This window comes from Bufo bufo, chromosome 1 (assembly GCF_905171765.1).
Source record: "Bufo bufo chromosome 1, aBufBuf1.1, whole genome shotgun sequence".
NCBI classification, from domain to species: Eukaryota; Metazoa; Chordata; class Amphibia; order Anura; family Bufonidae; genus Bufo; species Bufo bufo.
The window spans coordinates 677302745-677323952 of NC_053389.1; the positions used below are offsets into that span (position 1 = coordinate 677302745).

General features: G+C 42.8%; 1 protein-coding gene across 1 annotated transcript in view; it reads left to right on the top strand.

The window, feature by feature from the left end:
- LOC120986680 (peptidyl-prolyl cis-trans isomerase FKBP8-like) overlaps window positions 1–21208 on the top strand; it is a 73682-nt gene that overhangs the window by 13781 nt on the left and 38693 nt on the right. The window contains exons 5-7 of the mRNA XM_040415362.1: window positions 9384–9601; window positions 12013–12185; window positions 13283–13360. Of these exons, the coding sequence (XP_040271296.1) occupies window positions 9384–9601; window positions 12013–12185; window positions 13283–13360 (469 nt within the window). The remainder of the gene's footprint in view (window positions 1–9383; window positions 9602–12012; window positions 12186–13282; window positions 13361–21208) is intronic.

A 21208-nucleotide genomic window follows, 5' to 3' on the forward strand; every position in this document is an offset into this window, starting at 1 on the left:
CTGCATATTTGCCGGGTTGTGGCTGGATCTCCGCAAGCCCTCATTATAATGAATGGGGCCGGATGGAATTCCAATAGTGCGCGGTTGTGCCGGCAGGGACGGATCCAACAGGTTGTTCCCGGCAAGAACTGCAAATACTTTATAAAATAAAGCTTATATTCACCTTGCTCATCCCCTGCCGCTGCCATCCTGATGGTGCCAGGTCCCCACTGCGTATACCTCCTGCTCCTGCCTTAGCACGCAGAAAATGGTTTGGATTGCGAATGCGTTCAGTGAAAAATGTGCGATTTCGCAGGCAAAGTCATTCAGTTTTGCCTGCGATCGCGTTCAGTTGTTCAGTTTTTATCGTGGGGGCAATGCGTTTTGATGCTTTTGCACGCGCGTGATAAAAAACTGAAGGTTTACAAACAACATCTCTTAGCAACCATCCGTGAAAAACGCATCGCATCCGCACTTGCTTGCGGATGCGATGCGATTTTCACGCAGCTCCATTCACTTCTATGGGGCCAGCGTTGCGTGAAAATCGCAGAATATAAAACATGCTGTGATTTTCACGCAACGCACAAGTGATGCGTGAAAATAACGCAACATGTTCGCAGCCACATTGAAATGAATGGGTCCGGATTCCGTGAGGGCGCAATGCATTCGCATCACGCATTGCACCCGTGCTGAAAACTCGCTAGTGTGAAAGGGGCCTAAAGGTCAGTTTACACTGAGAATTTTGGTGCCGATTTTGGAGCGTTTCTGCCTCAAAATCTGCTTCAATTCTGCTCCAAAGATGCCTCAAATCAGCCTCCCATTCATTTCAATGGGAAGCAGCAACTTGTTTCTTATTACACGTGTAAAAAAGAAGCTTCATGCCCTGTCTTGGCGCAGAATCAGCGCTGATTTTCCCATTCAAATGAATAGGAAGCAAAAAAAAGCTCACCATTTGAGATGTGCATATACGCGCATTTGAGCGCCAAAACACTGTGGAAAAAGTACTATAGAATTTAATCAAGTAAAAAATCTGCCTGAAAAAATGCTTTACAAAAAACACATAAAAAACGCACATAATTTTGAGGCGTAAAAATCTGCTTGGATTCAGCACAGATTTTTTACACATTTTTGTATTTTGAAAATCAGCCGTGTGAACTGACCCTATTGGGGCAGATTTATCAAAACTAGTGCAAGGGAATATTGGCTTAGTTGGCTATAGCAACCAATCAGATTCCACCTTTCATTTTTCAGAGCTCTTTCTGGAAAGTAAACGGATCAATGTGATTGGTTTGCTATGGGCAACTAAACCAGTTTTCTTTTGCACCAGTTTTGCGAAATCTCTCTCAGATTGTAATAATTCTTCGCTCTTCTCAAAATCTCTGCTTGCAGTCATTGAGCACTTCCAGAGGACAGCAATGCGTCTCGGTCACATGATGGACACACAGGTTCACTCTCACTACTAAATACAGCTCTGATACCCATCCTGTACCTGTGACGAGCTGTGCGCCCGTGTGACCACAATCACATAATCTTAAACCGAATGGGGCAGATTTACTAATCCTATTGAGGTGTAACCCTAGATAAGCTGTCTAGACCTTCACCACATTTATCACAGTGGCTCAGGCTGGATGATACATCTGGTGCAAGGCTAGGCAATTTTACTTTAAATTATTGGTTGGCTTAACCCCTTCCCAGCTGCCATACGGCTATATACGTGCAGCTAGCAAGTGTATAGACTGCATGGCAGTCCTTTAATCCAAGCGCTGCAAAATGCTTGGATTAAAGCTTCTGCCCCTGCCCTGCTGCTGTCAGCATAAAGTGCAGTAATTCCTGCAAGGGACCAATCAGAGTGGAGACACTAAAACATAATTTTTTTTGTTTCAGAAATGCTATTATTGTGTAAAACTTAAAAAAATAAGTATACACATTAGGTATTGCCACGTCCATAACGATCTGCTCAATAAAACTGTCACATGACCTAACCCCTAATATGAACGCTGTAAAAATAAATAAATGAAAACTGTTCCAAAACAGCCAATTTTTTGGTCACCTTGCCCCATAAAGTGTAATAATGAATGAACAAAAAATACTATGTACCCAAAAATGATACCAATAAAAACCTCAACTCTTTCTGCAAAAAACGAGCCCCTGCACAAAACAATCGGCAGAAAAAATAAATAAAATATGGTGTTCAGAAAATGGACACTCAAAAACATAATTTCTTTTTTAAAAATGCTTTATTATGTAAAACTGAAACAAACAAACAAAGAAAGTAGACATATTTGATATCATTGCATCCGTAACAACTGCTCTATAAAAATAGCACATGATCTACCCTGTCAGATGAATCTTGTAAAAAATGTAAAATAACAACACGGTGCCAAAACAGCAATTTTTGGGTTACCTAGCCTCACAAAAAAAACATAATATAGAGCAATTAAAAATCATATGTACCCCAAAATAGTACCAATAAAACTGGCACCTTATCCCCTAGTTTCCAAAATAGGGTCCGTTTTTGGGAGTTTCTACTGTAAGGGTGCATCAGGGGGGCTTTAAATGGGACATGGCATCTAAAACCAGTCCAGAAAAATCTGCCTTCCAAAAACCATGTGCCGTTCCTTTCCTTCTGCTCCCTGCCATGCGCCCTTATATCAGTTTACGACCACATGTGGGGTGTTTCTGTAAACCGCTGAATCAGGGTAATAAATATTACGTTTTGTTTGGCTGTTAACCCTCAATGTGGTAAAAAAAAAAAATTATAAAATTGAAAATCTGCCAAAAAAGTTAAATTTAGAAATTTCATCTCCATTTTCCTTTAACTCTTGTGGAACCCCTAAAGGGTTAACAAAGTTTGTAAAATCTGTTTTGAGTAACTTGAGGGGTGTCGTTTCTACAATGGGATCATTTATGGGGGGTTTCCACTATGTAAGCCCCACAAAGTGACTTCAGACCTAAACTGGTCCTTAAAAGGTGGGTTTTGGAAATGTTCTTAAAAATCTTAAGAATTGCTTCTAAACTTCTAAGCCTTCTAACGTCCTAAAAAAATAAAATGAAATTTCCAAAATGATGCCAACATAAAGTAGTCATATGGGGAATGTTAATTAATAAATATTTTATGAGGTATCACTTTCTGTTTTAGAAGAAGAGAAATAGAAATTTTGAAAATTGCAAATTTTTCTAAATTTTTGGTAAATTTGGGATTTTTTTTAAAATAAAGGTGAAATATTATGTAGTATGAGACTGGCACTCCCTCGCATGGAAATAGAACAATAGTAATAGTGTTGTTACACAATATTTAATAGGCAAAATGTATTAAAATACAACATTACAATACAATATTAAAATAACAATCGCTGCAGCGGAGACAATATCAGTCCCTAAAAATACCGAAAATCTAAAAGTTCAAAAAAAACAAAAAAAAAGTCCAAAAAGAAGGGGACCATACGTCCTGAATGTGCAAAAATATCGCAAGCCAAAAGTGTCAGTCTATTCCTTATAATAGTATTGGCATTCCTTTCTTATATGCAATATAACATGCAAAATCCATGCAAGGCACCTTTTCAAATATTCTGAATTGTCCGATATAAATATTCGATAAAGTATCCAATCGGACACCAAGTTTTTACTCAAAGGTGAATGTCGATTATCCTGCAGTCCCAATATTCAATCCTTTTGATTTTTACTCACGGTATTTATTCACGTGGTTCTCAGTGATTGGCGTCCCACCTGGTTCGTTCGTCTCTGGTCTCTCTCGATCGTTATCCACAAATCTCAGATCCGGTTATACGATCAGCACCAAAAAGCATCAAACGCGTTTCGGGGATCTCCTTTCCCCTTCCTCACCACTGAGGAAGGGGAAAGGAGATCCCCGAAACGCGTTTGGTGCTTTTCAAAGACATCCCCAACAAGTGACCCCCACTGGAAGTTCGTCTACTAATATCCGGAGATACGCAAAGAAATTGGAGCGCTCCAAAGATAAAGACCCGGAATTTCTGCGATTCAAACTGGTCAGTACAAGTATAAGTTCACCTCTTGCGATATTACACCCTGATCGTATAACCGGATCTGAGATTTGTGGATAACGATCGAGAGAGACCAGAGACGAACGAACCAGGTGGGACGCCAATCACTGAGAACCACGTGAATAAATACCGTGAGTAAAAATCAAAAGGATTGCATATTGGGACTGCAGGATAATCGATATTCACCTGTGAGTAAAAACTTGGTGTCCGATTGGATACTTTATCGAATGTTTATATCGGACAATTCCGAATATTCTAAAAGGTGCCTTGCATGGATTTTGCATGTTATATTACATATAAGAAAGGAATGCCAATACAATTATAAGGAATAGACTGACACTTTTGGCTTGCGATATTTTTGCACATTCAGGACGTCTGATCCCCTTCTTTTTGGACTTTTTTTGAGTTTTTAATGAAGTTTTAGATTTTAGGTATTTTTAGGGACTGATATTGTCTCCGCTGCAGCGATTGTTATTTTAATATTGTATTGTAATGTTGTATTTTAATATATTTTGCCTATTAAATATTGTGTAACAACACTATTGCTATTGCTCTATTTCCATGCGAGGGAGTGCCAGTCTCACACTACATAATATATACTTTTTATTACGCCTTTGTTGATTTGAGTGAATCAATTTGAGACTAGAGCACCTAATCCAGAATTGTAAGGAGAGTGAGCGGTTTGTCTATACTACTTTTTCCAAAGGTGAAATATATTGACTCAAATTTAAGTGTTCCAAAGCTATTACCACATAAAGTGACGCATGTCAGATTTGTAAATTTTGACCTGGACACTGGGGCATCAATGACCCTTGGTCATGAAAGGGTTAAGCCTCATGCAGACGTCCATGGAACACGGTCTGTGAGATACCGGACTGGCATTGCAGGAGCGCACGGCGTCATAGCAACCAATGACGCCGTATGCTCCTGCAATGCCAGTCCGGTATCTCACGGACTGTGTTCCACTGACGTCTGCATGAGGCTTTACTTTGTCACTGAGATTGACCCCAGAATTGTGTCATAATTTGGTGCAAAATGTTACTTGGTAGGCCATGCCCCATTTCCTACTAAGCCTTGCCTCCTTGGCAAGCTGGGCACAGTGGACCTTTCTAAGGGCTTATTCACACGGCCGTGGTGGTTCTGCAAATTGCGGTCCCCAATGCACGGGCAACGTCCGTGCGGCGGCCGGGACGGATTGAGACCCATTCAATTTGAATGGGTCTGTGATGCGTCCACACCGCAAAAAAAATAGAGCAAGTTCAATTTTTTTGCAGTGCGGAGGCACGGACAAAAACACCACGGAAGGACTTTGTAGTTAATGGTTCCGCATCCGTGATGTGGAGTGCACACGGGCCGGTGCCCGTGTATTGCGGACCCGCCGTATGCGGCCCATAATACGACCACAGAACCACAACGGCCGTGTGAACAAGCCCTAAAACTGGATGCTCCAAATTGCACGAATGAAATAAAATTCTCAAATTTTCTATTGCTCAACCCATCTCTCAGTACAAATAGATGTCCCTAACAATAAATAGCAATATGAATATTAACTCAAAATAGTTCTTTGTAAAACCAAGAAAAGTGCAATCAAGAGAATATTTGCTGAGCATGTTTCTAGCACATTGCAGACGCCTGGATTGCCAAGTCTTAGATGACAGTATTTAAAAGCAGCTACTAAATCGGAAGGATCTGAAGACTTTCCATCTATTCATTTCAAATAGTTTTCTATATTTGAACATAAAATATATTTGTAATGATCAAGATTCCAAAAATATATTATTCTTAGAAGTTTCCATGAGATCTTCCATTTGCATTAAATAACATTATCATTTAATCTAATAGATTGGCCCTATAATATATTGTCTCTTACTCACTGACCTTTGCTGGGTTAATACAAAAATGCAATAAAATAATAATAATCATTATAATTGGACCTTTGGTTTAACTTTTAAAATAAATAAATGTGATATATCTTTGATTAGCTGAGATTTTTATCAAATGGATAAATTTGAAAGATAAAGGGGGTCATTTATTATACTGAAATAAGCCTATATTAGGCTTATTTCAGGTGCAGATGGCGGTGCAGCGGTTAATTGCGCCGCCATCTGCGTCTTCTCCCTGCTCACGCCAGATCTAAAATTGTGAGCTGTTTTAGGTGTAGAAAATGGTTTAAAGGGCTTCTGTCACCCCACTAAACAGTTTTTTTTTTTTGGTTACTTATAATCCCTATACTGTAATTAATCATTTTGGTTCAGCAGATTATGTTATAAACGTACTTTTAAAATATGCAAATTACCTTGCTACCAGCAAGTAGGGCGGCTACTTGCTGGTAGTAGCCGCATCCTCCTATCCTAAAGACGCCCCCTCCGCATGTTGATTGACAGGGCCAGCGAACGGGATCTTTCTCTGCTGGCCCTGTTTGCATTCAAAATCTGGCGCCTGCGCCATACCTGTCTTCAGTTGGCGCAGGCGCACTGAGAGGCGGACGCTCGCTCGGCCGCTCCATCCTCAATGCGCCTGCGCCGATGCGTCACATCTACACCCGGCGCAGGCGCATTGAGGAAGGAGCGGCCGAGCGCGAGAGAAAAGTACATGGTTTAAATGTTGCTAGTGACCCTCTACATGACAGCCCTATGTAGGATGTTGTAGCTGAAAGACAGTGAGGGACATCAAGTCTACTAGGCCAGTTTTGTGGCCTAAAAATGTTGCAAGTGATGCCTGTGTTGGTGCATATATTTCTGACATTTGGTCATATTTTGCAACATTTGGTGATCATCGACACTTTTAGAAGTGGAGTGAAAAGTAGGTCAGGTTTTCAGATTAGAATTTGAGATTAGACTTTTTCAAAAGTCGCAGCTCCATGCCAGGCATATTACTGGTGTCTTTGTAATCATGTATTGTGCCTCTGAATACAGCAGTTATATGTATATTAGCTTTCTGAGCAGATCTCAATATGGTGAAGTACAAAAGTATTACATATTCACTGCTGCTTGTGGCCATGGCCTGCCACGTGTGGCCAGCTGGACTACAGATGGATCATTTGGCTATAACCTAGCCAAAAAGGCTAAGGGAACATTTATCATTTGTGTTTTTTTGTATCAATTTTAAGTCTGTCTTTGCTTTGTGTTCCTGCTCCAAATTTATGAAATGGCACACAGTAAGGCCTCTTTCTCACGAACGTAAGGGCTCCGTACCTGTGCTGTGGACCGCATACGGCGGTTCCGGAATACACGGGTCACTAGCCGTGTGTATTCCGCATCACGGATGCGGACACATTCACTTGAATGGGTCCGCAAATTCGGAGATGCGTTGCGGAACGGAACGGAAGCACGGAACGGAACCCCATGGAAGCACTACGGAGTGCTTCTGTGGTGTTCCGTTCTGTGCTTCCATCCCACAAAAAGATAGAACTTGTTCTATCTTTTTGCGGAACGGACGGATCGTGAACCCCATTCAAGTGAATGGGTCTACGATCCGCATGTGGCTGCCCCATGGTTGGTGCCTGTGCATTGCGGACTGCAATTTGTGGTCCGTAGCACGGGCACGGAGCCCTTACGTTCGTGTGAAAGAGGCCTAATAATGTATTTGGGGGGAATAGAATGTTGTTTAAACCTATATGTGTTTAAGAATGCCGGGAGGAGGTGAGACTTTTGCAAAAGTCGTACATAGTACCTCACATGCCCTATCTTTTGCCATATATTGCGGATCACAGACCCATTTAAGTCAATGTGCAATAGGCGACTCCCCCTAGGGCCCTCTATGTCGTGCGCATCCCAGGTGTAGGAATGCCGAGTGGTACAGTGCGGCCTAAAATGTCTCTTTATGTGTGCCACAGTGCTCCTACCTGGATACAGCTGTACTCCAGGCTTTGACTCTGAAGCAATAAATAGGGGGAATAATTGAGGGATAAAAGAATAACTGGAGTCCTGACCTTGAGATGAAATTCAATGGCAGCTTTTCCTTTGCATAAACGTTCTCCAAAACGGTTTGGAGGCTTTGTCTCGGTTCCAGCAGGCTTTAGCATGAAACTCGCAGGCAAATTCCACCCTGCTATATCTGTTTCTCTCTGACTCTGCTGAACTGACAGGCTGGCTGTATAACTCAGCTTCTTCTGTATGCTGCACTTCACTTTGTAGTCTGACTCTAGGTTAGGCCAGGGAACTTTCCTCCTGGCTCCTGAGGCTTTAAGCTTCGGCCTCCATGGCCAGCAGAGCTGAGGTGCTCTGGCTGGCATGGGCACGTCCAGCAGAGATGTGCCCCTGCACACCTGTCCACTAGCAGGGGATAAGCTAGACTAACTCGAACTTCTGCCCCACCCTTCCTGCAGGAAGTAGGACTCGCCCACTTCTCTCCAGAGGGGAGTTAGAATGAAATGGTAAGTTCCATTCTATCTAAGTACAGCTCTGCCGTGTTTACTGCCACCTGCTGGTAAACCAAGCATATTACATGAAATAAACAGTTGCATAACAATAATAGAAATGCACAGTGTGGAGGACCTGGAATAAAATGCACAAGATGACATGTGGTTAGACCAATAAAGACAGTAGCAAGGTGCAGAAGTGGTAACACCTCTGGAGTGTTACAAATGGGTCCGCACCGCAATACAGGATTCTTTCTGCTGGCGCCTGTGCATTGCACGGGCATGGAGTCCTTAAGTTCCTGTGAATGAATCCTTGGACCTTAAACATAGACTACTGTGAAAAGTAGAGAGGATCACCAGATGTCGCAAAACTTTACCAAATCTCGTAAAAAAAACAAGGCAATGGCCATTACTTTTTTAAGCCACAAAACAGACGTACCTGATTCGATAAATATCCCTCTAATGTATAAAAACGAGAGTAGAATTATAATCTTTAATATTACCATTACTAAATATAAAAATGCACCCATGATTAATGTAATAACTGAAAATCAGACATATTGTACATGACAATTTCTTTCCTGCAAAGCTGGAACCAGCCGTGTACCTCACATGGATACAGAGATCTACCCATTCATTGCTCTAGTTTCTCTGCTTGATTTATATCAAGTTGGCAGCTCAGGGGAAATGTCCTTTCTGTTGCAGCCCTCTCCTTATCATTGCTCAGGGGGGCATGTCCCTTTTCATTAATGTAATGTATATGGCCGGATTTAGGGAGATCGCTTGCTGGCTTCCACTTGTGCAAAAAGGAAATAAATAAAAATTAATAAAACACAAATGGGAGCAGTGCTGGACCACAGACATTTCCATGGTACCAGCTTTTACTACAGTGTAGACAATGTTTTTTGTATAGTGTCAAATGTCACATGAAACATAGTAGAATAATACTGGAAATAAAATAACTAGCTGATATGATATTTATGTAGTGGTTTTAATGTCTACTGCTCTGCTCCTCATTGTAGGGACCCAGACATCCCAACAGATGCCTCGCTACTATATAAAGTGACTTTACTGGAAGTCAGAGACAAGCCCAGCCTGATAGCTCTCACCACTGCTGACCGCATCACTCTCGCAAATCAAAAAAGGGAATGTGGAAATTTCCATTTTGAGCGTGAAGAATATCGAAGTGCCATGCACTCTTATAGCCAAGCACTGACTATCCTCACACCTAACACTGCAGGTAATGGAAACTAATAGAAATATCCATTACTGTACAACACAACCAACATGCTGATTAATGTTGAGCGAAGCGAGCTTCACATGCTACATCCGAAGTTGCTTCGTTCAAAACTTCAGATTAGTACTGCATGGAGATTTGTCTCCGTACAGTATTAGAATGTATGGTCTCCGATTAGCCGAAGTTAGCTATTCGCAAAGTCGCACAAGACTTTCCATGCAAGTAACATGCAGTTTTTGGTGCAGATTTGGTGTGGAAACACAGGGAAATCTGCATTAAAATTTGCATGGCTATTCTGTTTGAATGAAGTATGAATAAAGGTTTTAGGAGATCCAAATGAGCCTCTAGGAGCAACAGGGGAGTTGCCGTTACTCCTAGAGACCCTCCTCTCTGCAACTGTCATGCCCTCTGCACTTTGATTTACAAAGCCTGGCGCTGTCAAACAAAATGCAGAGAACACAGCAGTTGCAGAGAGAGCAGAGCCTCTAGGTGTAACAGCAACGCCCTCCTTGCTCCTATTTATTTATTTATATCTGCTTTGTCGAATTGTACAAAAAAATTCACTTTGTGATGAATTACTTTGTAAGTAGTGGGTGCAGTGACAGGGAGCGGCGATTGCGCCTCCCCGTCATTGTACCCCTCAGATGCCATGTTAATAGCTGATCGCGGCATCTGACATTAACATTATAATGTAAAATAAAAAGATAAATAAACAAAATCATACTTAGGCTACTTTACCACTTGCGGCAGGACGGATCCGCCGGAGCTCTACCCACATCCCCATTACAGTCAATGGGGACGGAGCAGCATTCCGGCGGCACGGCGAAATAGCCGCAGGACGGATCCGACATGGTGAACAGCATGTCGGATCCGTCCTGCTGCAAGTGTGAAAGTACCCTTAACTCATTCATTTGATCGCGAATAGCCGACTGCCTCCATCTTGATTGAAGATCCAGTGCGAAATCTTGTGTGGCCTGTGATGATGTCACTGTTTCGTCCGGCTTAAAGACATCATACATCACACTGCACGGAATTTCACGACGGGATCTTTAATCAAGATGGTGGCAGCTGGCTTTTGCGCTCAAATGGATGAGGTAAGTATGATTTATTTAGTTTTTTTACCGTCATTCAGGGAAAAACGATTCGGTACCACGAAGCATGAGGAAAATCGGCTTCACATCGAATTGAATTTTCCCTGAGATTCGGATCAAAGTTCACTTCGTGGACTTGGATTCGCTCAACACTAATTGTAATATATCTCATCAGAGAAAAGTGCCTCTTTCTCCCTCTAGCAGCTTCTCCACCCATCATTTTGCATGTACCACTATGAGCAGCTTGTAATCTGATCCTTCAGTGAGGCAATAACCTATCTGGTCTCTCGAGATGTACTTAGCAGAGAATGTTAGTTTTGGAGGAACATCTTTCTTTGAAAATGTTATTACAAAATATTACTAAATTTCTTATATTCACCTATACAATTGATTTATGCAACGTATGTTCAACTTACAGTGACCATGTAAGTAATAGTAAGGGGATAATAAATAGTAATGGAACAGTACAGAGAATAGTCTTGGGTCAGCTTAAATCCTAAAGTGTAAGAGCAACAATAACCTTAGTGCTCCTGTAGTTACTCACTGACTGTGCCCCCGTTTCTGTACAAAAGGAAGAGGTCAATTCACATTATTCAGTGACTGACATGAAGCTCACCCACTACTGAGCAAGCTAAATTGTGTTTAATAAGGAATAAGGCCCCCCTAATATAAATGACTGAGAATATTACTTCTGCAACATGTACAAAATGCTTGCACCCTCACGCTTTTATACAATATGGCTGATGTAACCCTTGCCATCTCCTAATATTTTTATCACGTACAGTAGGTAATGGATTTTTCCATTTCGATTCTATATGACGACAGAAAGGTGTATTATGTCAAGCTATTGGCATGAAGAGAGCACTGACATTTCATAAGATAACTATATTGACTAGAGCACCATCACTGGAAAGACGAATTACGTAGGGTAGGGTACATTTCGTAAATGTTGCATTTTAGGCTAATCTTAGTTATTATCCCTGTTTGGTAAGACACTTGTATGAGTAATATCTTGCATTGTACGTACAAGGACAATAACGTATTTGTACATATTAAATTAACTATCCTGTCTACGTCATTTAGCTCAGGATGAATAAAAACATTTCTACATTTCTAGGAGTTACTACCGTAGACATGATATTGCTACTATACTATAAGGGCTACTGCCCGGCTATTTTTTTTTTTAGTTTTTTTTTGCACTATTCACTGTATGCTGGTATTCCAAAATGGAACATTACGTCTGGTTATGTTGTCATGGAACCATGCAGCGGGATGTTCACAGCCTAATCTGGATAATGACTCACCATTATCTGTATTACTCAGACCCACTGAGCTCAGAGGAAGAAGAGGAGATTCGTGAGCATCGAATCAAATGTCTGAATAACTTGGCAGCCACCCAGCTGAAGCTTCATCACTATGATGACGTCATGAATTCCTGCAATGCAGTCCTAGAGATGGATACAGACAATGCAAAGGCTCTTTATAGGAAAGGCAAGGTAATGTCACCATACCCGTTTACATACGACTGAGATGAACACTGCTAAGTAATGTTTTCTTTTTCCATAATTCATGAAATCAAGTCTGCATGAGCTCTGGGAAAGCACATTGATACCTGTTCTCAAGAGTCCTAATTACAATAATAAACTGTGACTGTGCACTTATATCTAAAATAATTTCCTTTATAATTTATAATTTCCCTTTTCCTGTTATAAGGCTTAATTTATCATGCTGAGACTCAGCGCTGCAAAGTGATGGGTTAGTGTGGCAAGTTGAGTCATTTAAAAGGAGATTCAAACTGTATAAAAAAAAATCCCCATTGTTCCCCATTGTAATTATTCATGATACATTCATTGAGTTAGCTCAAGAGCATCCTATTATGCCAGGAACAGAGCCAGTGCATGAGTACGATAGAGTCATCCACTGGTCTACAGTATTACTGATGATTACCAATAAAACTTTAGTTCCAACACATTGGGGAAGGAAATACCACTTTGCACCACTAGATAGAAGAATATTATGCAATTCGTTGGGTGCCTAATGGCTACTCTAAGATCCTGTTAGCAAGGTTGTCTTATCATTGACATGTCAGAGGATTGATTGTGTGACATTACCATGAAATAGGTAAAAATGGCACACATCAAGATTGTCTTTGGACAAATGGGTCACACTTTTCACAAGATTGGGCTCAGCTGCCACTTAAGGGTGTATTAGACACCCCAATCAGGAAGTTGATTGTCGGGAGGGAAGTGTTCCTTCCCAGAAATTACCTGCTCGCTAGTGGAGGAGAGCGCTGCTATTACATGGAGCGATCTCCTCAGTAGCATGGGGAGGAGCGATCCTTATGCCATCGCTTGTCCCCATACTGTCTAGTGGTTTGCCGGCGACAGACCGTAATTGCCGTCAGCAAACGATTATTAAGAGTGCCTAAAAATCACAATTGACCGATGAACGAGCAGTTGCCCGTTCATTGGGTAATCGGTGGCAGTATTCACTGCAAGATGATCGCTAACAAGCGTTCATATGAATGCTCATTAGCGATCCTCGGACAGGAAATCTGATCTTGTAATACACTCTTTATTTGTGTCCACATTAGGTCTTATCTGAAAGAGGAAACTATGAAGAAGCCATGTCTGTCCTCAAACAAGCACTTAAACTGGAACCTACAACAAAGGTAAGCTCTATGAAATGAAATGAAAGAGCAGAAACATACAGTCAGGTCCATAAATATTGGGACATCAACACAATTCTAACATTTTTGGCTCTATACTAACAATGGATTTGAAATAAAACGAACAAGATGTGCTTGAACTGCAGACTGTCAGCTTTAATTTGAGGGTATTTACATCCAAATCAGGTGAACGGTGTAGGAATTACAACAGTTTGCATATGTGCCTCTTACTTGTTAAGGGACCAAAAGTAATAGGACAATTGACTTCTCAGCTGTTCCACGGCCAGGTGTGTGTTATTCCCTCATTATCCCAATTACAATGAGCAGATAAAAGGTCCAGAGTTCATTTCAAGTGTGCTATTTACATTTGGAATCTGTTGCTGTCAACTCTCAAGATGAGATCCAAAGAGCTGTCACTATCAGTGAAGCAAGCCATCATTAGGCTGAAAAAACAAAACAAACCCATCAGAGAGATAGCAAAAACATTAGGCGTGGCCAAAACAACTGTTTGGAACATTCTTAAAAAGAAGGAACGCACCGGTGAGCTCAGCAACACCAAAAGACCCGGAAGACCACGAAAAACAACTGTGGTGGATGACCGAAGAATTCTTTCCCTGGTGAAGAAAACACCCTTCACAACAGTTGGCCAGATCAAGAACACCCTCCAGGAGGTAGGTGTATGTGTGTCAAAGTCAACAATCAAGAGAAGACTTCACCAGAGTAAATACAGAGGGTTCACTACAAGATGTAAACCATTGGTGAGCCTCAAAAACAGGAAGACCAGATTAGAGTTTGCCAAACGACATTCAAAAAAGCCTTCACAGTTCTGGAACAACATCCTATGGACAGATGAGACCAAGATCAACTTGTACCAGAGTGATGTTAAGAGAAGAGTATGGAGAAGGAAAGGAACTGCTCATGATCCTAACCATAACACCTCATCAATGAAGCATGGTGGTGGTAGTGTCATGGCGTGGGCATGTATGGCTGCCAATGGAACTGGTTCTCTTATATTTATTGATGATGTGACTGCTGACAAAAGCAGCAGGATGAATTCTGAAGTGTTTCGGGCAATATTATCTGCTCATATTCAGCCAAATGCTTCAGAACTCATTGGACGGCGCTTCACAGTGCAAATGGACAATGTCCCAAAGTATACTGCAAAAGCAACCAAAGAGGTTTTTTTAAGGGAAAGAAGTGGAATGTTATGCAATGGCCAAGTCAATCACCTGACCTGAATATGATTGAGCATGCATTTCACTTGCTGAAGACAAAACTGAAGGGAAAATGCCCCAAGAACAAGCAGGAACTGAAGACAGTTGCAGTAGAGGCCTGGCAGAGCATCACCAGGGATGAAACCCAGCGTCTGGTGATGTCTATGCATTTCAGACTTCAGGCTGTAATTGACTGCAAAGGATTTGCAACCAAGTATTAAAAAGTGAAAGTTTGATTTATGATTATTATTCTGTCCCATTATTTTTGGTCCATTAACAAGTGGGAGGCACATATGCAAACTGTTGTAATTCCTACACCGTTCACCTGATTTGGATGTAAATACCCTCAAATTAAAGCTGACAGTCTGCAGGTAAAGCACATCTTGTTCGTTTCATTTCAAATCCATTGTGGTGGTGTATAGAGCCAAAAATGTTAGAATTGTGTTGATGTCCTAATATTTATGGACCTGACTGTAAATCAAGAATCACAATTTTATGATACTGTAGAATGTAAGGAAAATATATACCGGTATATATTATTCACATTCATGTATATTCAAGAACAAAACTGATTTAATTTTTGAAAGCTGGGACAAGGGTCAAACACAAGGGTGTATTTACCATAGAAGCAACCCATGCAACTGCTATGTGACCCCTAGCAAGAGAGGTCCCATTTCAGGTCAATCTCATCCCATTTGGAATTTGGAGTCATAATTTGCACAACAGGTATTTTCAAACTAGCATTTAGGCTTTCCGTTTCTGATATCCGTCATGGGCTCTCACAAGCAGTCCAAAACGGATCAGTTTCGCCCTAATGCATTCTGAATGGAAAAGGTTCCGCTCAGTATGCATCAGTTTGCCTCTGGTCAGTCACCATTCTGCTCTGGAGGCGGACACAAAAAAAACGCTGCCTGCAGCATTTTTCTGTCCGCCATGTGGTGCGGAGCAAAACGGATCCATCCTGACACACAATGTAAGTCAAGTGGGACGGATCCGTTTTCTCTGACACAATAGAAAAGGGATCCGTCCCCCATCGACTTTCAATGGTGTTCATGACAGATCCGTCATGGCTATAGAAGACATAATACAACCGGATCCGTTCATGACGTATGCATGCGGTTGTATTATTGTAACGGAAGCGTTTTTGCAGATCGGTGACATATCTGCAAAAAACGCTAATGTGAAAGAATCCTAAAGCAATACTAGCAAACAAGGAAGAAAATGTACCTATACCATGAATACAAGATGGGAACAACATAACTCCCTGTCTCGGGTAGCAGCAGTGTGGTGGTATCAAGCAGAACCTCTAAGGGACCTTATTTGTAGCTTTGCCATGGGTTTTATCCTTTATGGATGCCACTAGTCAATTACATAACTTTTTCTAATAACTGCATTACCACAGTGTACAATATGTTGATACAGTATACAATTTGATTGACTTTAGAAGTCAGGGCCAGGAATGATAACATTTTCACTAGCATAGCCCTGACAATCAAAGTGGAGAGGGTGCGGCAGATTCAGAGAGAGCAGAGCCTCTAGGTGTAACGGCAACGCCCCCGTTGCTCCTAGAGGCTCATTTGCATATATTAAAACATAATTTTTCTCAGCAATGCAGGCACATATGAACATGGGACCAACACAGATGCCTTCAGCTGCCAAGAGCATATGTAACAGGTCAGCCAGTTTTTTAGGTACAAATCTGCTGACAGATAGTGCTGCTCACTGGCCTGCAGGGGGGAGCAGTGGCTGAGGCATCGAGGGTGGTTGTAGTCCTCAAGGTGGCTAATCCCGGCTCCAGTGTCAGCAGTGAATGGAGGGGCACACCGTTTGCTCCCCTATGAGCACACTCTAAGACTTTTGGTGTCTCCTGCTGGTGGTAGCTGGGGTGCCCTTGATGTTAGAATGAGAAGTAAAATGCAAGGTAGGAGAGCAGGAGAAGTGCCGGTGGATGGTGGAAACAATGGCCAGGCCCGTTTGTTTTGAATAAATAGAGCGTAGTTCTGAGATATTGTACAGAGTAGGCTTTTCCAAAAGGCAGTACATAGGAGGTGGTTGTAATAACGGTCCTTAGCTACTGGCAATCTTGGCATGCAATCACTCTCAATATACTTTCTGCTGTAGTCAGTGGTAGGATGCAATCCTAGATCGGATGGCCACTCTGTCTCAGAAGTCCGATGTTCGCCAGAAGCAGTTAACCCTTGCCACATGCAGTGAAGTCTATTGCCATAAACGTGTGTTTACCTTACTGTCTCACTCCAGTAAAGTGTCTCACTACACTAAATAACCAGTAGTTTTAAAGGGAATCTGTCGGCAGCGACCTCCCTATCATATTGTTTGCACATAGCTGTAGTTCACCTGATTTAAATTGATGTTTTTCTTTTGTGTACTGAAGCTCAAATTCCTGAGTTATGATAATTTTTCTTAATATGCAAACTACTCCTTTGACGCGAGGGTGTCAACATTGCTCTTGTTGCATCCAAGCTCCTCTCCTTTCTGTGACAAGCCCCTCCCTTGCTGCTTTGATTGACAGGCCAGGCAGTGGCAAAACAGTGAGGGAGGGGCTGGCCACAGAAAACAGTAGAGTTTAGGTGCAACAAGACCAATGGTGATGCCCTCATTGTACCAAGTGAACCACAGCTATGTGTCCATGCAAATAGTTGGATCGGGAGGTCACTAGTGACAGATACTCACCTATATATAACCTTTTGGGCTATATAGTGTACATTTCTTTTCAGTAAACATTTTAACAACTTTTAAAGTGTAAATCATAGCATTGACTCTTTAACAGTGATCTGCCACTGCATTAGTAGTCTGTAGTCTGTCTGCAAGAAGCAGTCTGTAGTCTGTGGTAGAAGGGAGTTTATATTCGTTAATAATATATAAGGGTTCCAAATACAGATGAGTGAATCGATTCATCCCATCAGCAGGGCTTCTTCATCTGTGGTGAATTGTCCCCGCAGGTGAAGAAGCTCCCATCTCCTGCAAGATTGAGAAGTCTGGTCATTTGGTCCAGTCCTGACAATTTACTGCCTGCACCGTTGCTCCAATTACAGAGCAAGGGCACAGGCTCTGCTAATATGAGCAGCAACGCAGGCAGGAAATTGTCAGGGCTGCAGGTGGGCACTTCTTCACCTGCGGGGGACAGCCCCCTACAGGTGAAGAAGCCCTAGTGATGACAAATTTATTTGTTAGAATCGATTCGCTCATCTCTAGTTCCAAACATTGACTCCTATAGTTTCCACGTAGCTATAGCCATAAAGTGAATCTGAAGCAAAGAATTCCATCTGCTAGTTCATATAGTTTTCTGCTGGGGCTGGGCAGTTTGCTATGCCGATTTAAAAATTTGTTCTGGTTGACTGGGTTTAATTTTCTGTCCATCATGCCGGTGGTTCAACCCGATGATGAATGCAAGGAGCTGGCTGTTGCATTAATGTGGGGCACAATGTTTACCATTAGAAGAGAGGGGGAGCTCTACTAAACCTGGGAGAGATCTATTCTGACTGCTGAGGGGTAAGGAAAAAGTTCAAGGGCCATGTAAGACCAGGCTGGCACACCCCCCGTTGCAATTTGGATCCAGTCCTTCAGCATTTCATTGCTCGCTCCTAAACCTGCAAATATTTGTCTAGGTCTGTTGTAATACGATGTATTAGCAGTAGAGATGAGCAAATTTTTCTAAAATTTGATTCGCCGGTTTAGCTGAATATATTCGCTGCGAATTTCGTTAAAAACCACCGTCTATTTCCTGGCTGCTAAGAGCCTTTATAGTGGTGTAGAACACTGTGCCTTGTAGTAACACGCATAGGGAGTCTGCTTTGGTAGTGAAATAATACTGTGAGTCTGTATGACATGCAGATGACAGGCGTCGCTCTTAGAATCACTGCACACTTCACTTATTAATGCAGTCACGGGGCCAAAACTGACCAAATAACTGAAATATGAACTCAACCTTACAGGTCGATGTTAGTGCCAAGAAGAAGCGCACTCCTTTTACACCGTTGCCAGCTGATTCCCCATAGATGTTATCAGAACCTGTTCTATTAAACGCTTATACAAGTATAGCCCCCCGACAGAGTGGAGAGGGTGTCAGCAGTAAGTTTGTGTTGACGCCACTGATTAATTTGCCCTTCCTCTGATCCGTCAGAACAATAACCCACAAAAAACGGATCCTGTCAGTATTGCTAATGCCAAAAAAAAAACAGGACTGGATCTAAAACAGAGATGACACGTGAACGGAATATTTGCAAGTCTTCTGTGTTTTGTACCCACTCCTGCTTTTGGCTACCAAATCATACACCAATTCTGATGGGACCATACAGGCCTTACAGCTGCTACACAGACAGGATCCGTTGTGCGTCTCATTTTTCCTTCCTTCTGACAGATCAGAAGAAGGGTCAAATAAATGATTATGTCAGCCAAGCCAAAAAGGCTAAATAGTGGCCCAGTCATGAAGTGGGGAGAGTGGGAACAGCATGAGAAGTCCACAGAGTGGACCTATGACATAGTGGTGAGGTGGAAGCAGCATGAGGAGACCACAGAGTGGCCCAATGACAGATTGTGGAGGTGGCAGCAGTATGAGGAGGCCACCGAATAGCACAATGACCGGGTGTGGAGGTGGCAGCAGTATGCAGAAGCCACCGAGTGGCACAATGACAGAAGCTGGAGGTGGCGGCAGCAGCAGTAGCAGTATCAGGAGAAGGCCACCGAGTGGCACAATAACAGAGTGTGGAGGTGGCAGCAGTATGACCCAGTGTGGAGGTGGCAGCAGTATGAGGAAGCCACCCAGTGGCACAATGAGAGAGTCTGGAGGTGGTGGCAGAAGCAGTATCAGGAGAAGGCCACCGAGTGGCACAATAACAGAGTGTGGAGGTGGCAGCAGTATGAAGAAGCCACCGAGTGACACAATGATAGAGTCCGGAGATGGCGGCAGCAGCAGTAGCAGCATCAGGAGAAGGCCACTGAGTGGCGCAATGACAGAGTGTGGAGGTGGCAGCAGTATGAGGAAGCCACCGAGTGGCACAATGACAGAGTGTGGAGGTGGTGGCAGTAGCAGCATCAGGAGAAGGCCACCGAGTGGCACAATGACCGAGTGTGGAGGTGGCAGCAGCATGAGGAAGCCACCGAGTGGCACAATGACAGAAGCTGGAGTCAGCAGTATGAAGAAGTAACAGATTGTCACAATGTCAGAGTGTGGAGGTGGCAGCAGTATGAGGAGGCCACCGATGGGCACAATGACCGAGTGTGGAGGTGGCAGCAGTATGACCCAGTGTGGAGGTGGCAGCAATATGAGGAAGCCACCGAGTGGCACAATGAGAGAGTCTGGAGGTGGCGGCAGCAGCAGTAGCAGCATCAGGAGAAGGCCACTGAGTGGCGCAATGACAGATTGTGGAGGTGGCAGCAGTATGAGGAAGCCACCGAGTGGCACAATGACAGAGTGTGGAGGTGGTGGCAGTAGCAGCATCAGGAGAAGGCCACCGAGTGGCACAATGACCGAGTGTGGAGGTGGCAGCAGCATGAGGAAGCCACCGAGTGGCACAATGACAGAAGCTGGAGTCAGCAGTATGACGAAGTCACAGAGTGTCACAATGTCAGAGTGTAGAGGTGGCAGCAGTAGGAGGAGGCCACCGATGGGCACAATGACCGAGTGTGGAGATGGCAGCAGTATGAGGAAGCCACGAGTGGCACAATGACAGAGTCTGGAGGTGGCGGCAGCAGCAGCATCAGGAGGAAGCCACAGGGTGGCACAATGACCGAGTGTGGAGGTGGCGGCAGCATCAGGAGACCACCGAGTGGCAAGGTGACATACTGTGAAGGTGGCGGCAGCATCAGGAGGCCACAGAGTGGCAAGGTGACATAGTGTAGAGGTGGCGGCAGCATCAGGAGGCCACTGAGTGGCAAGGTGACATAGTATGGAAGTGGCGGCAGCATCAGGAGGCTACAGAGTGGCAAGGTGACACAGTTTGGAGGTGGCAGTAGCATGAGGGGGCCACAGAGTGGCACGACGACGAGACATTGTGGAGTTGGCAGCAGCATGAGGAGGCCACAGAGTGGCCGCTTCGTCTATTAATTTATAGGGAATATGGGACGGAACAGAAGGTTAAAATTTCTCAACTTTATAAAGTGTTGCTTAAAACACGATTTAATAATACACGTTCTCCGGCACAAAAGGCTTGGCAAATTGATTGTCCGTGAATTTCCATCGAAGATTGGGATAATATATTGGCGAATTTAAGTTTACTTTCTTTCTTTCAAGTTTTGGTTAAATTTAATATTCAATATTTAATAATAAAAATTAAGTGTTGCCTAATAGTGATGAGCGGCATAGGCAATATTCATTCTCGCAATATTTCACGAATTTTTCGCATAATATTTGCAATAAATTTGCTAATTCTAGAATTCGTGATCTCGTCATTATTTTCGCAATTGCGCAAATCGGCACTAATGATACATGCAACTTTACATTTTATCAGTTCTGAGTAGATATTACTGATTGGTGCACTAAGTATTGTTGTGACATCACAGCACTATGTCTGTAGCATGTATGTATGGACAGCAGAGAAACAGTAATTCCTATCACACTACCTAACACCCTGCACTGTAACCTATCAGCTACACTATACCATTATATCCCCACAAGTGT